General features: G+C 37.4%; 1 protein-coding gene across 1 annotated transcript; it reads left to right on the top strand.

The window, feature by feature from the left end:
• Positions 1-348: 348 nt before the first annotated feature.
• LOC105199048 (tumor necrosis factor receptor superfamily member 3) lies at positions 349-14,894 on the top strand. Its single transcript, XM_011165960.3, has 2 exons — positions 349-1,039; positions 9,868-14,894. Exons 1-2 carry the CDS (start codon positions 956-958, stop codon positions 10,366-10,368), a joined length of 585 nt encoding a protein of 194 aa, XP_011164262.2. The 5' UTR covers positions 349-955; the 3' UTR covers positions 10,369-14,894.
• The last annotated feature ends 1,860 nt before the right edge of the window (positions 14,895-16,754 follow it).

The raw sequence follows: 16,754 nt of genomic DNA, 5'->3' as shown, positions 1-16,754 counted from the left end.
ATACAACTTTCGGTACAACTTTTGCTACTTGTTTTGACTACTAAATTCAAACTTTTAATTAGATAGTGTTATCAATATTGAACTTTGTATAATTATGAATGAGCAATTTTGTTTAGAAAATTACAAAGTAATTTCTCTGGACTTATTTTCTTATATGCAAAAATATTAAATTAATGATCATGCAATTTTTTATAAATTTGAAAGTTAATTTGATTTTTTCTTGTAACTAGCTTACTACATTTTTTGCAAATAAATACATATGTATGTATAAAATATATTGTATAAATTCTTTTCATAAGATATTTAATGAAATTATTGTCCGTTAAACAGAATGCATTAAAATTTTGGTCACAAAATTCGATCGCAGTTACGAGCAAAGTCTGCATGTTCTTTTTGATTTAGTTTGTATAATGTTTTATAAAAAAATTCACGTAAAATGTAACAGAGTCTTAGTGTCTCAGAGCAATTGTGCATCCAGTAGTCTGTCCACGTAATCACACGTAATGGTTTTTCTACGAAAATTCGAATGTTCATGTGGCTTGATCGGGAGCGTCCTAAAGGCGGAGAGGGACACGAAGGGCCACGTGACCGGGCGCGTGTTCAACAGTAACAGCTGCACCGATGCACTCCTTTCAATTCACGTTGAACCTCCATCGAGGTAACATTGCGACGGTCAGCTGAACGAGTTTTATCTCTCGATCGCGAGATCGAAAATATTTTATCCCGGACTTTGAGTGTAAAATCGATTCTACCTCCACGTTTGTTAATTTAAACGTTACAAATTATTCCACTTTCCGCTCTCCAAATCGAAATCAGAGCGCGGGATTGTCCTCGTTTGAATATCCCGATGCAGAAGTTATGAATATAACGTAATTCTCGAAAAAAAAGAAAAACGGAAGTGATTCTGACTGAAGTGGCAAGATCGAAGCACGAAAAATATAGAACTCAAAAGGCAATGGATAGTCGCAGAAAGCTAATTCGCAATCGATGCGTGATGATGGCAATCGTTATCGTGTATACACTGGCTGTATTTATCAAGGTACGTTTGCATTTTTTTTTCGTAAATTGACACTTGATAAGGATTTGAAGAATTTTCTTTATTAAGCCCAACAAAGAGACACTAATTAGACTTACCTGAATGTAACAGTAAATGACCATAAAACTATCGTTGTTTATTTAAGAGATATTTAAGAATTGCATGCGTTCCATATGCTTTTGTTTCTTAATAGGGCGAGACAAATTACGCGAAAAAAAATTTAATTGGAGAATTAATGATATTTTTTAATAACAAAGTCGAAAATGAATGAAAACCATCATCGTTGAAAAGAAAATGATTGCTGGATTACTTCTCTTTTATTTTTACTTTGATATTTTCTGCGACTTTCTTTCACTCCCTTGCGTTACATGATCTTGGAGGTAATTTCAAGTGTTACGAGAGCCCTGTTAATCAAGGCGGACTAATTATCGGCTGGATACGAGGAAGAACGGCCGAGATAGCAATTGTCGTGCGAAAGAACAGAATTTCGATAGGTTTCACGATAATTATTACTATGCGGCTCGCCTGGCTAAAATATCACCGTCGCGCCGGATAAAATCAGTTCTCACATCCGTGGATCGCGATTTTGTAACAATGGCTAGGAGGATGAGGGGTGGTAAAGAAAAATGAGAGAGCTTTTCTTGCGCCCCAGGGTTGAACCGGAAATGTCAAAATTGCTCGGACATTACGGCGATTTTATCTGTGAACAAGGTATGATTCGCGTGAGAACCAGAATTCGCACAAATCAAAATGTGTTTTCTTTTTATTATTTCATTTTTAAAAAAACGGAGTTTTAATTAAGATATTCCAGAGAATTAAATATTTTGTAAAAGTTAAAATTTATCTCTTTCTTTGGTAGAAATGTTCTGTTATTGGTTAGCTCGAGTTTTAGTTGAACAAAAAGAATCATTTATGTTATAGTAGATGTTCTTGCAATGCTAATGTAATTATAATTAATCGTAATTTTAGAATAATATTAATATAAAATACCATAATTATATAATATTATTTATAATATAATATAATATAATATTATACAATTTCTTTTCTCTGAATTCGAAAATATGTCATTGAAAGAGAAAAAGCGAGACAGAAGGTTGGCTAATTCGAGAAATATGATGCAAACATTGGATCTGCCATTGGAGAAAAACGGTCAAAATTGTCGTTAAATTTTCATAACTACATATGTCTGATTTGCATAACTACATATGTCATTGTACAGAGTGATCGTTAAATATTCGGGAAAATTTTAAGGGATGATTCTTTACACTAGTTTAAGACGAAAATTGTACAAGCCGTCCAGATTGAAGGAAAAATTTTATTTTTTTTTGTCTCTTTCATGTTCTTCAAACATACCCAAAGTTTCATTCAAAATAATCGAGTGGTTTTCGAAATTTTTGTAAAAGAAAAAAATATTTCCTTCAATTTTAACACCCGGTATTTTTGAAACCGAGCAGTTTCATGAAGTTACATGAAGTTCCCATCTTGAATTAGTATAAAAAATGACCCCTTAAAATTTTTTGGAGTACTTAACGTGTATATTTTTGTACACACTAAATCGCAAGGTGTTTGCGTCCATGATGGCAGAGTGTGCACAAAGTCGAGCGCAAGTGTATTATCCGCGATTGTTGCACGTGTGAAGGCTCGAGCAGCACGCATACCGTTGCACTTGTACGTTACGCACGTACACGTGCGTCGGCGGGTTATTCGGTTCACTGGAGTACACCGTGCTTTATGAGGCTCATTAGCATGGCATGGGAACCCGGAGACCGCGGCGGCGGCGGCGGCGACGGCGGTTCCGCTCGGGGCGCAATTTTCACGATGCTCTCCCCGGTTCCCTGATTCCTTCGCGTTCTTACGCCTCCGCGTAGGCACGAGGAACATTCATAACAATATGCTTCAGGCAGAGAGAAAAAGAGACAGAATAGAGAGAGAGAGAGAGAGAAGGAAAAAGAGAGAGTTGCGTACAAAGCTATATTGTCGCAGAGAGATGCGAGGAAAAGGTGTTATTACTCTCTGCGCTAACGTAACGACGCCGTATGCGTTTATCTCGCGCGATTCGCGCATATTGGTAAATATATGGTATCAGTACTGCGTGACAGGTGATGACAGAAGAAAATTATTTGCGAAACGGTACTTCGTAACGCACCCACGTAACTTCGGAGAAAAATACAGAAGAGAATAAGTTGGCGCACAGGTCTCGAGTTACGAGATGAGATGCAAAGGGAAGCCAGAGGAAAGGGAGAGGGACACGAATGTCCAATTGTTGCCACGGCATCGCGAAGATGGGACGTGAATCCGTTCAAGTTTCACGTAGCTTCGTTGTATCATTGTGAGCTATCGACGTGGAAGGATTTGTTTGGAGAACGACGCCTCGAGACTCCATAGACACGTAGAGCCGGCTGTAAGGTGTCCTGTGCGTGTGACCAATGGACTCTCCAAAGGGGTCTCATTAGCATCGTAAGAGAGCTCGAAGAACACGGTTTCTTTAACGATGCAATTGTCGCGACACCCTCGCGATATCTCTGAATAAACGCAAGAATCTCATCGTCCGCCGGCGAACGAAATTTCTAACAAGCGTAACCGGCGATGGTTGGACGGCGCAATCGCGCTAACTTAATTACCGCCCGTTTTTCCCTCGTTTTCTCGCGCCACCGACTTTTCCTTCGATAATTTGTACCTTCTCATTAGCGTTCGATTACGCGACACGCACGCCACTTTGCATCGCAAAAGGTATTGATAATAAAAATTGTTTAGGGAAAACGCTTGATGATGAACATTGCGCTAAATTGGTCAGCTGCGATTTTTCTATTAATCAGTGCATTGCACCTGTATTTTTCTGGCACTGATACTAGTCTAGATAAAAATTCACTTGCATAATTTAGAACTTATTTACACTTGAAAAAATTGTTTTGGATTTTTTCTATTTTATAGGTTGCAAAGTAACAGAATAATTGAACAAACGTTATTTTGATGTAAGAAAAAGCTTATTAAATGTTATTTTAAACTATCAAAATTGTAACAACAAGAACTGGACTGTACTTGAATTAGCACCTGAGTGAAAATTCACATTTGATAATAGTTACCAAATCCTTCTTTCAGTGCAACGTAATTATTTTGATGATCCAACATAATTATTTTCGTGTATGCATTTTAACGAAATTGTTAAATTCTTTTCGTGTCTTTCAGTGCAGTGGGCACATTCCAGTTGATCTTTTTACGCTCTTTCTATTTTTGGTGGCGCTTGAATTTTTCGCGTTTCGACAACGGTCAAATGCGCTTTTGTCTGGAATGCAGGCCACGTCGCTGACAATGTCTAACGCAACTTATTCGCGACGTCAAAACAGTTACAAGAACACGCTTTCATCTCCTCCCCCACCTTCCGTCCAGGTGCGTGCCCTCCTCCGATTTATGGAATATGCGGAGGGCGGAGTGTTCACGGAACAATAGGGTGCGTAGGGACCGAAGATAATTATCGCGGTTCTCGAAGCAGCTGCGACTGTGGGTTCACCCTCGGGGTAACCCAGTGTCTTCCTCCGGGAAGTAGAACCGGCTGGTGTGCTCGGAAGTCACACGCACACGTGTATGAGAGGGGAACACACGCTCGTACGATGAGAGGAAAGGGGGTACCCAGTCTGCCGTGACTCCGCAGGTTTTACTGCCTGTTGCAATTTCGGCGATGCTCTTCTCCAAATGTATCGGAACTTTGCGGTTCGCTTCGAAAGCGGAAATAACGTAAGAGTGTATACCGAAAAGACTATAAATATAATAGAATCTGAAATATTATACCCTTGAATCTGGAATATTATATACTCTGGAATATTATACCCCAGTGAGTCTTTCGGTGGCCGTACAGAGAAGAATGTCGAATATTTGTACGTAAGATACCGGAGCTGAATAAGGTCACTTCACTTGTATTTTAAAAAAATTCTATTTATGGATATATTGAAAACAAATCAAGCGAGAATAAAATCTTTATTTCGATCACTCACAAAAATAAAATATTTCTTCCACATGGAATATTTGTGAAATATTTTCGAATTTGTAAAATGCTTTCGAAAATAATAAATTGAAAATAATAAGGGAACTAGACATTATTATCTTCTAAAGTTTTAAAAGAAATTTTTATTAATCGCAGAAATAAAGTGTCTTGGGGTTTACCCTGTTGTTAAATTGCACAATTAATTTGATCGTTGATTAATTTTGGAAATTACTTTTTGGGAGGAAGTTATTTGGGTGCAATTAACTTCTTGCAAGCTTCACAAACAAATAACAATGTATAAATGGGTCTTTTTTTAATCAGTACATTGTTTCTAAGAAAGATATATTTATTCCAAAAAATCGAAATGTATATTTGTTACTTTCTATAGTTAAGAAGCAGAATAATATTATAATACGATAAATAAACTATAAAGTAAGGTATTTAATACATTTTACAGCAAATTTTTATAAAAACGACTTATACATCCTCTCTTCACAATTTTTTTTTTTCAACACTAAACAGACGTGCTGCTACCGGTTGCAATTCCACCAGCCCCTCTTTATCTACTTTCCACGACATTTTTGAAGCATATAAAGCGTAAGCGTCTAAGCGTAAAGCACGTTTTTAAGTGAGAAATTCCGAAATAAAGTTTATTTAATGCTGAGCCTTATTCGGCCCAAGTACCTCACAATATAATTAACATGGGGACGCATGTTCTCTGTATTAATTGTATTGCATTTAAAAATATTTGATATTCCGTTCCGTTGAACTAATTAATATCTTCTAATATAAATGCAAGAAATATTATTACAGCGCGGATTTAATGAATATCTTACGATCCGTATTGGCAGCTAGGCGGAGAAATCGGAGAGATTCAATCCGTGGTGGAGAACGTGCATCGGCGACGAGCACGAAACGTCTCATCCTGTAATAACGTTTGGAACGTGTCTCCATTTGGCTTCAAAATTACTGCAATTTTTTTTTCTCCCGTGCGCAAGGTATCCACCTCTTCCGGTGACAAATGGAAGTGGGCCACGTTCCTTCAGGTGAATCGGACAAGAAGAATTCGCCCGACGCCACCCTACTCACATGCACGAGTCTTTTCAGCCGCCCTTTCTGCAAGGTGCTCGTGCGCGCGTGCATTTCTTTTCTTCTTTTGTCATCATTAATTATCTTTGTGGTCGCGAAGATAATTAATAATGACGTAACGGCATAATAAATAATTATTATCGATTACGAGGTGAATAAATTTGATCAAGGAAAGCATTTTCAAAGCTTATCTATAAATACTGACGACGCGATTCTTCAATTACTTCTAGTTGGCCTGCCACATTCACTAGGAAACGCAATTATTTATTTCGCAAAAGCGTCTGAAGTCGCAAAAAGCAGCTTTTAGTGAAACTGGCCGAACGAATGGGGGCGTCATCAAAGTTTTACGTCGCGTACATGCATCCGTCGCGCAGTCTATCCGTTTGAAATTTATCGGTATCGACGTGTCGACTAGGAAAAGAGGAGAGAAAAAAAGAAGCAGAAGTGGGACACAAAAGGGACCGGCAATTACCGCTTCCGTTCGGTTCGTCATACCGGAAGTTTCTATTCATACTCGTTGCACTATGAACGCAACGTTACTTCCGTCATCGTTGTTACGGATCGTTAGCAGACCCCGCCCGGCTTTTGTCAGTGGTCGAGTCGATATATCTCTAAAAGTTGTATCGCAAAAAAAAAGAGAGAAAAAAAATATCTTCGCGTTGCAGGTGAACACCGATGATACTCTTCGACGCGCCTCTCTTCCCGCGGTGTCTAGCATCGACGTTTATCGTGCCACGCCGTGGGTTGTCGGGCTCGTGAGGCCCGTGTTTCCACTGCGTACTCGTATAATCAGTTTGCAACGTGCCTACGGTTGGCAAGAGAGAGAGAGAGAGAGAGAGAGAGAGAGAGAGAGAGAGAGTCGGCGAAAAGAAATATCGGAAATTGCCAAAGGGTGCTCCCAACGCGGCGCGCGAATCCTTCTCTTTCTCTCCTGGCCAGTGCTCTTGTATCGTTTTGCGTCGGTGCTCCGAGCGACGAGGGCTCGTCTCTGAGCTACAAGAACACTCTGCGGTTCCTACAAACGAGCTTTTTTCCGATCGATAAATCTTGCCCGGGCAAAACCGCCGTGTCTTCTCGACTGTTGCGAAGCCCTCAAGGGTATATATTTTCATTGAAGAATGCAACGTTCCACTCTTACTTCGAGCGATTCTTCGGAGAAACCCCCGAAGATCGATGTTTCTTGCTTGTTGCTGTTCCCGAAGTATTTTCGCTCTTCGCTGAAATTAAACCCTAACCGTAGTGCTCCGGTTTCTTAACTCACTTCGGCACCGCCAATACGATTTTCCATTAAAATTCCAAGCTTTGAAATTAACTAGAGAAGCGAAATCTTATCTATATTTGCTTTCGCTTATATTCTCCTCTTTCCGAAAATCAATTTATCGGGAAGATTTATTTCATACTCGACGATTTATCATTGTGAGCGAATTAACTAATAGCTCGATGAGGTAATAAATTCACTTCGAGGAATCGTAATCCTTTACTAACTTAGTAAATTGACAGCATCCTTTCATGTGACGGTGACTCATGCTGCATCTGAGATAAAATGATGAACATCCTATTGTGAAATACTCAGAAAATAATGTCTGTTTCTCCTAAGAACAATTTTGTTTTATCAACCACGCGAAACGAATATTCTTTGTATATAAATTTTTTTTTCTTTTTTTTTAACACAAACTGATGTAAGTTGGAACTAAAACATATACATATACAACGTATTTAGAATAATATTAAAAGTTAGTTTTTCACTGTATCCATATATGCTTATAGCAATTTATTTTATGAATTTACCGTTTCGTAATAAAAGAAAGTATAATTTTATAAAAAGAGCATTCTTACAGGCCAAAGAAATCTCAGACTTCTTACAGTAGTTCTTCTCACAAATTGAAGATATTATTACGTATTTATAGTGCGGGATTGATAATACAAAATTGTTTTTAGAAAAGACGAGTGTTATTTTCTCAACAATTCGTGTCGCGAGAGGCTCGATGGCGAGCCGACGACGTATAATGCTATCGAACAAGCGACAGCGGTGTGTGCACAGAGGTAAGGTGAAGGGTTTCAAATTAAGGCCCGGTGCTAACGATTCGCGTGATGCGTGGTGACCGTCGGCGCGTGCCGCACGGAGCAGCTGCCAACAGCTGCTGTAAAATGGGATCGCCTCTCATTCTTTCTTTACTTGTTTTTACCTGCGCTTCTGTGGTCGTTTCAAACGATAACGTCCCGAAAAATACTGCGAACAAAAATCTTCCATGTGAGACAAATAATGTTCAAAATTCAACTACGATCGAAATTTTATTCTTTGAAAAAAAAAGAAATAACATGAAGCCATTGAAAGTTCGTCGACTCTATATGAGATTTAAATTTATGTGTGAACCTTTGTCTGATTGTGAGATGAGACAAACTTTGTTGCATTATACGGAAAGAAACAGTTAGGAATAAATGAGATATATTTGAATAATACATCTTAATTAAGATATATTGTAATAATATTACTGGACATTTGGAAAGTTTGAAATAAAGAGAGCTTTCGGATTGGGGCGATCGATCGGATCTCATTTATTTCGAGAAAATTAGTCGGCGAAAGTGAGTGTACAGCGGATATCCTAACGTATTAAAAGCAGCATTTTATGCGTGAGAGAGTACGGAGGCTCATATATCGCGTCTCTCGATCTGCCCGAAGTAGGCGGAAGAAAGGCGCAAGGTGTTCCCTCGAAGTCAGGTGGCCGCCTTCTATGGTGCACCTGTTGTTGGACGGTTAAACTTGCATTTTATCAATTCATATATATTAAAAGTAGAAAAATATATATATTAAAAGTAGAAAAATTGTGTCCAGTGCAGCAATGATCATTCGCTACCCTAGTACGATTTATTCGCGGGACAGGGATTGTCTTTAGAAACAGCTTTACATCGCTGGAAGGAACCCAACATTCATACTTAACTTTTAATAGAGTTGGGTAGCAGTTTGTTAAAAAGTTGTAAAAGTTTAAACAATTAAGCGAAGAAGTTAATAATTTTTATCTTGCTACATTTAATTTTAAATTGGTTAATTTTTAATTCTTCAAGTAGTTATTTTTAATATCAATCTTTTTACGCTCGTATCAATAAACAGTGAATAATATAAGGCCGAGAACGAGCTATTCTTTGGTTTTTTCGAATTACAATTTATTTTAATCTTAACAACCCAGATACAGTTAGCGGTATATAGGCCGCCAACTATATCTTGGTTGTTAAGATTAAAATAAATTCGAAAAATCAAAGAATAGCTCGTTCTCGGCCTTATATTATTCATCAGTTGTTTTTAAAACACGTAAACTTCAATTTATTAACTTTTTTTCTAAGTTTATCTGCGAAAGAAAAAAATAGTAAGACAAAAGAAATGCATTTCTAAAAAAAAACATTTTTTTGTTATTTTATAAATTTAATTTACAAATAAAATATTAAATTTATTTGACAATTCATATTGTTTTGTTATTTAGAATAATCTGCATAATTTTAAAATAATTTAACTAAATAAATTTTATAATTAACGTTAACTCAAGTTAAAAAAAAAAAAATATTGATTCACCCAACCCTGACATAAAAGTTCAGAAATGTCACTCGATGTCAGCTGGTCGTTTCCAAGCGACAATGCAATCAATTTTTAAATCATTTCGGAGATCCCGAAGATCGCGAGACGTAGAGTCACTCGCGTGGCCACTCTCTCACGCCGGATTCCTCCTCTCTAGAGGCACTAACCATCTGCCGTTCTCTGCGTTTCCAGGCGGCCGAGAGCAGGCCTCACATCAGACACCACCGGGACGGCTCGCACTGCAGCAGATGCGGTCCAGGCTACGGCATGATTGTCCGTTGCACTCGCGGCCGCAACACCGTATGCCAACGTTGCCCCGCCGGCAAGTACAGCCCGCATCACAGCACGCAGCCCTGCTGGAACTGCGCCAGATGCGGTCCGGGTTTGTATGAGGCCCATCCGTGCACCTCGTACTCCGACACCGTCTGCGACTCGTGCCATCGGCCCGCGCCGGACAATCCGGACTATCGGCGTAAATGCGAGGGTCGCGCCAAGTTCTTCCTCGCGCCGGAGGACGCGCAGAGCACCGCTGAGGAGAGCGTGCTGGTGAACGAGCCGGCCTACCGTTTCCAACTGTACGACAGGGACCAGGTACTCGAAAAGGATGTGGAGGCCATCCTGAGGGACAAGACGGATCCTGGGTTAGTCGAATCGGACGATTTGCAGAGGCTCCAACCATCGTCCGAACAATAATCCTGAATAATAACGAAGAAACACGCTCTGATGACACATTCTTGCCTGTCGGATAACGAAAAGGAAGGTATAAAGCTTTCACGATTGTTGCAGAATTCTCGAAACTGGATCACGACTGGATAACTCATCTGAGAAATAAATGGATCGCGTAGAGGTAAAAAAGAAAATTTCACAGGCCCGTAATAGGATTAGAAGACTAATGTATGTTCGATATTGATCGATCCTTCAATGCTAGTCAATTAGCGCTTAAGAGAATTAATTTGTTCTGGAGTAGCGTACGGACTTTGGTACGAGTTCAAAAATGGGAAATATTCATGAAATGAATATTCATTTATTTGTCCGCTAGAATTTCGATTGTTCGCCGTCGGTTGCTACATCGGGCGACGCAGTAAGGAGATGGAAAATACTCCCTGACCCCGCTAAGTATATTAGCATATAAATAAATCCCTCTCCTGAATACGAATAGACTGTTACATTTTTAATATTTAGGTCTGTATTGCAAGTCGTATTACAAGTGGATATATCATTGTAGCCGTTGTCTGTAGATTCGCTGTAGATGCTGTAGATTACGTCCAAGCTCTTACATCGTAATCGCCATATCGTGGGACATCGTTCTACGAGAAATTTCCCGCGATTTATTTTTGTGCTTTCCAATATATGATTATTGCATCTAGATTTATACAGATTATCGTCACGACTGATGACAAGAGAGTTGCACTTACAACGAATCAATGTACGCTCGAATCTATGTGAAATCGGCATGCCCTTTCAATTTCACTCGAGATCAGCGTGATCAATATTGGCGGATGTCAAGTCGACGTGATCTTTAAACGTTATTTCGTCTCGAAAATATTTCTGGCCTTCGCGATTACGAATTCAACCTTCTGATCCATATTTAATTGATGCGCTTTTTGGATTGCACATGCGAACGATTGAAAGATATAAATATCGTCGGGCGCCGTAAAGTATAACAATGGAAACGCCTGCATTGCGCAATACGACTGTGTTTAAAACTTTCAGCATTATTTGTACATTATTCCGTTTACGGATCTAGATCTCTGCGACTGTACACCGGCTTATACAGTGTACATTTCTAAGCGTATTTTGATTATCCTCTTCAAGCACTGACACGAACGCGTGCATTTAGTTTCTCTTTTAAATTCTAATGTACTGCTCATAACAGAAAAATGTACATTATTCGCCATAGTATTTCTAATTCTTCTTAAACTTTTCTCGTTTAACTGTAGATTTAATTTGAAAGTAAAACATAATTTAATTTGGTTAAAATAATAATAAAATAGAATAATATTTTATTATTATTTTTCAACTTTTAAAAATTCGTCCCTGAAGAGGATTTTATTACTATACAAAAAATCACTTTGTATATTTATCATAAGATGGATATGAAGCTTGTAACTAGAGAAATGCATGTGTATTCTAGTTTCGGCAATCGAAGATGGATCGGGATTACTTTCTTAAGTTCCCTTTTTTTTTCTTTTTTTTTGACAAACGGACTAGTTTCAAGATTAAAGAGTTCAGTCAGCAAAAAAAAGAACCGATCGATATCAATAAATGAGTTCATGCTAAATTCAACGTATTCGAGGTGAAAGTTTTCCCGATATGTGTTTCTTCGATTGGCTTTAGTAAATAATATCATGTTGCCAATATCTCGACATTATTAAATTATTGTGACAGAAAATTTTTTTCTTTTCTTGCAAGGACGCGCTGGACACACGACATTTATCAAAAATTTATGCTGATTCGTAGATCTCTGTCTCACCTATTTTTTTATATCTTCTACGTTTTAGCCATTATACAAGGTCACATGCTATACTGGTCTCCATAAGGCAACTCAGACAAACAGGCGACTGACAAACTCTCGCCTATTTGTCTGAATCCTAATAATTCATGTAGCAGCGTACTTTAAATTAAAAATTAATTAAACGTGAACATAAACATTCCTTACATATATACATGGGTGTACAAAGGGGACAGAAAGAAAATTAAATTATAAAAATAATTTTGGCGAGAGAGAGAGAGAGAGAGAGAAAGAGAGAGAAAAATTAAATAATCATTGGCTAATGAGTGGTTTATACTTTATTCTCTAGGAAAGATAAAAAATTAAAAAAAAAAAGTTTAAAAAATTGGAACTAGCAGAGGTGTTGAAAAAAAGCTGAAATTTTGTTCCTACTCTTTTTCCCCACCCCTATTAAAATTGTGGCTACGCTCATGCATATGTATGAGATATTTTTTAATATTTTTTGACAAACATCTCTGGAACCATGTACGTCGTTTACTTTCCGTCCTCTTTGCGATATTCATGTTTAATAATGATCTTACGGCTCGGTTCTCTCGCGGTATGACGTAAGAGGCGAAAATGATAAGCAATAAATTATTTGCTACGCAAAATCATCGTGATAAATTTTTGATAGCTGAGAAATGTATCTTTTTATTTCAAGAATTATTTTACACTTTTACGTGACAGATGTTTTACAAAGGTTTCATGATTACGAAATTATTATATTTTTAAGAGAAAAAAAACTAAGAGACAAAGCTGTATGTAGCAAATAATTGTGTCATTTCTCATCTCTGACGACATACAAACAACATCGCACCGCGAGAGTCAAGCCTTTACTTGGACTTACTTTATGCATATGGAGGTATCCAAAATAATTTCTCGGTTCAAGTCTAAAAAGAATTTTACATTTATCCTATTTTCACACACACAATTGGCCTTTTTCTTCTTCTTTAATATTCCCTTGTCACTTGATACAGCGACCTCAGTCATACTTCAAATGCTCTCTTGAAACCTTTTTTCTATAGCGCGTCACAAACATCGTCCACACACAAGATAAATGATGACGTTAGAAAAATTATACGAACGTTGATTATAATCATTCGTAACATTTATAACTTCATTGAAATATTATATGGCACTTTGGCAGACGATTTTCATTAACAATTTAAGTATTGCGTTGCGTCATTGTCAAGTTCATCCCCAGTTCATCCTCGTATCACATCTGATGACACAACAGTTTTTGGCAGTCAACGACATGCCGGTGGTCCCGCACACTTCTTACTCGCCCAGATTTAACCCTAATTATTTTTGTTCCCAAAAAAAGAAAAGAAAGTTCAAGGCCTAATCTTGCGAGATAGTACGTGAAGTCAAGATTGGATCGCAGACGGTACATGACGCGCTACAGAATAAAAAAAAAAAAGACTCCGAGAGCGATTAACGTGCTGAGAATTGCTGCACATCGAATTACTATTCCGAAAAGAATAGAGGCTAATTGTAAATAGGATAAGTCACAATTTTTTCACAGACTTAGAAAACCGATAAATTTTCATTATCACGTGTAGAGTTCTCGTGAATATTAGATAAGACTGCAAAGTATACTAATATTACATTGATACCGATGGTGTCCATTATTGATAAAATTTCATGTCAAATATGATTTAACGCGTCAACGTATCTCTCGAGCTGCGACATGTTCAATGTCTCATATAGGTATCAGCAAATCTCATTGCCAAACGGAGACGTAATTAATTAAACGCTGGAATATTTGTGGACGGACAGGCCGGCCAGTGACGAACTTTATCGCTACACAAATATATTAAATGTATTAAATGGTATCATTAATTTATTTTAGTACTGTAAAATGTATTTTTAAGAATACGTTGTAAATATATCTTAGCTAAACGCTACGTAAATATTGTCGTTTACTTCCGTTTATCGTACTATTTCGTTATACTTTATCGTATAATAAATTTTTGTACCCTAGACGTAATTGTCTAAAATCACGCTCTCAGTACATGAAAACGCATTGTCAGATGGCTCCCATACGAGTATTTATGCTTTTATAATTAATTCCAATTGCAGTTCGGTCCCTGATTTTTAGAACGTTCAGAATTTTTTCGATGAAACAGGTTTTGGCCTGCCAACATTTTCCTGTCTTTTAAGAAAATACGTATTTGCACAGAAATCCGTAGTCTAATTATAAAGATTACAATGAATCAATGTTCTTGCACATCTTGCAAGAATTTCGACGGTTAAATAGAAATACGGCACAAGTGTGATTGAACTTAAACTGTGTCGGAACAACAGAGAGAGAAAGAGAGAGAATCAAGAGTCGGGCAGAGTAGGCATATTTTTTGTATGAGAGATAATATTTATGTATATATATATTATTTTATGATATAAATCAATAATGTCTTATAAACGTACATGTACATATAAAGCTAAACGATACAAAATAAATCGGTGATCCAGGAAAGAACGCTTGCACGATTTATTCTGCATAGGAATCGGCTAGAGCGGTATTCGGAAGAGAAAGAAAGGACGAAAACAAACGCACGCTAGGGGACGTAAAGAGTTGTTCTCGCGTAAAGATTGAATGTAGAAACTACGGTTTCTCGAATTCCCGTGAATCTCCCCGAAGCTCGGAATTCGACGGACAATAAATTGAATGGAGAGTTCGCAATATGTGGAAAAAAAATAAAATACGTGTATTCGAACGATGTGCCACGTGCAAAACTAGAACGAAATACTCTCCTACGAAAGACTCGCCACGCGTCAGGAGAAGAGTAACATAACAACTAATCGCAGCTGGAGATCAAGACCAATGTACGTTCGTTAACTTTAATTTGACCTCGAAGTCGAGACGGTCAAAAACCACGCGGGACAACACCCATGCATATGCTACACGGAGGAAATAAATACGATGAGCATCGTTAATTGTAACGGGGCCAAAATCGCAATCTACTATGATATTATCATACAATATACTCGCCCATGAGCGCGAGCGAGATCGAAAATAGCGATTCGCTCCCTGCGCTTGCGTTTTTCTTTTTTTCCCGCTCATCAACCGTTTCGGCAGTTGCTCTCGCGGTAAATCTATTAAATTTCTACATTAAATCTGTACACGATTAGACCGCAATGAAAAGGAGACAACGACACAGAACGACAGCGCGAAAGGGTCATACTCCCGCGCAACGGTCAGACACTCTTTCTTTTTTTTTCTTTTTTTTTTAACTCTCTCGCGAACAAACGAGTATTTTTTAAGACTACACATTTGAATGTCCGAATATTAGAATATCTCGATGTTCGCGAATAATTTAGATAATCCTAAATTAGGAGGCGATAGGCACTAAACGCGAGATGCGATGAATCACATGAGGTCTTTTGTATCATATTGCTTCGCGCGGCTTTCTGAGTATTCGGCATACCGACGAATTTTATAACGGTAATAACGAATCACGCGGATAGACATTCGAGATATTCGAATTATTCGAATATTCGGCACGTGTCGTAGTCAAATATTGAATCGCATCGACACCGACGGCTTCCGATCGTCATAGCTGATCGGAGCATCGCCGCGTGATAATCTAACAACCGTGTGTCGCCACACATTTCTCTTGATGTATGTACATGAATATATATATATATATATTCATATATATAATTCATGTATTTATAATATAAAGGTATGTATATTATACATATATATTAACGCAACTTTCATTTGAATGTGAAACGGCCCGTGCACGATCCATCGATCTAGATAAATTTCGCGTGATATTTTAATAATGTATTTAGTTTTACGTATAATTCGAAATTAAATTCGTGCAATAGTCTTTTGCGACGTAAATCGTTAGATCGTGCACGGGCCTTTAAATCTAAGCGCAACACGATTCTCATCTCTATATAATAAATGGACTGTATGATAACTGTATACGCATGAGGGAAATATTGTTATAAATCTCGTTGACTGTCTTTTTTTTAAAACGTAACGTTATCAAATTTTCTCGCAGAATCCATGACTGGTGGTCAATAGTTGGTCGAGGGTTCACGTTAATCAGTTTTCTCACTTTTTCTAACGCATAAAATTCGGAAGAGCAAAGCTCATAAAAACTTATATCATAAGATTCATTAATAAAAGACAATTATGTTACGTACGAAATTATAAAAATTACAAAACATTCTTAATATAGTTTGAAGAGAGAAATTTATGCAAACATAGATATTTAAAGTGTATTATATATATATATATATATATATATATATATATATATATTAGAAACAAAATAATATATATATATATATTACATTTTTTTTCATTTCAAATTACATTTCAAAATATATGCGGAAGTAAAAATTCTGTACCATCACATAATTTTGATTTAATCCCATCAAATTTCTATCTTCGATCCATTAACAATTTCTTATTAGAAAAAGATTTGAGGATAGAAAAACATTGAAGATCACAGTTCTGCAGTATTTCATGACCCTGGACAAGAAACTACTATGAAGGAATGTTTAAACTTGTGAAACACTGACGGACAAATATCTCAATGTTTACGACGGTTATGTGAAAAAATGGACATTT

Source organism: Solenopsis invicta, chromosome 2 (assembly GCF_016802725.1).
Source record: "Solenopsis invicta isolate M01_SB chromosome 2, UNIL_Sinv_3.0, whole genome shotgun sequence".
NCBI lineage: Eukaryota > Metazoa > Arthropoda > Insecta > Hymenoptera > Formicidae > Solenopsis > Solenopsis invicta.
Note: the sequence above shows the minus strand (reverse complement) of the source record. Positions and strands in the feature narration are given on the sequence as shown.

Coding starts and splice junctions, on each gene's coding strand:
- LOC105199048 (XM_011165960.3), top strand. CDS start 956: ATGGATAGTCGCAGAAAGCTAATTCGCAATCGATGCGTGATGATGGCA. Junction 1,040..9,867: donor CACTGGCTGTATTTATCAAG/GTACGTTTGCAT, acceptor CTGCGTTTCCAG/GCGGCCGAGAGCAGGCCTCA.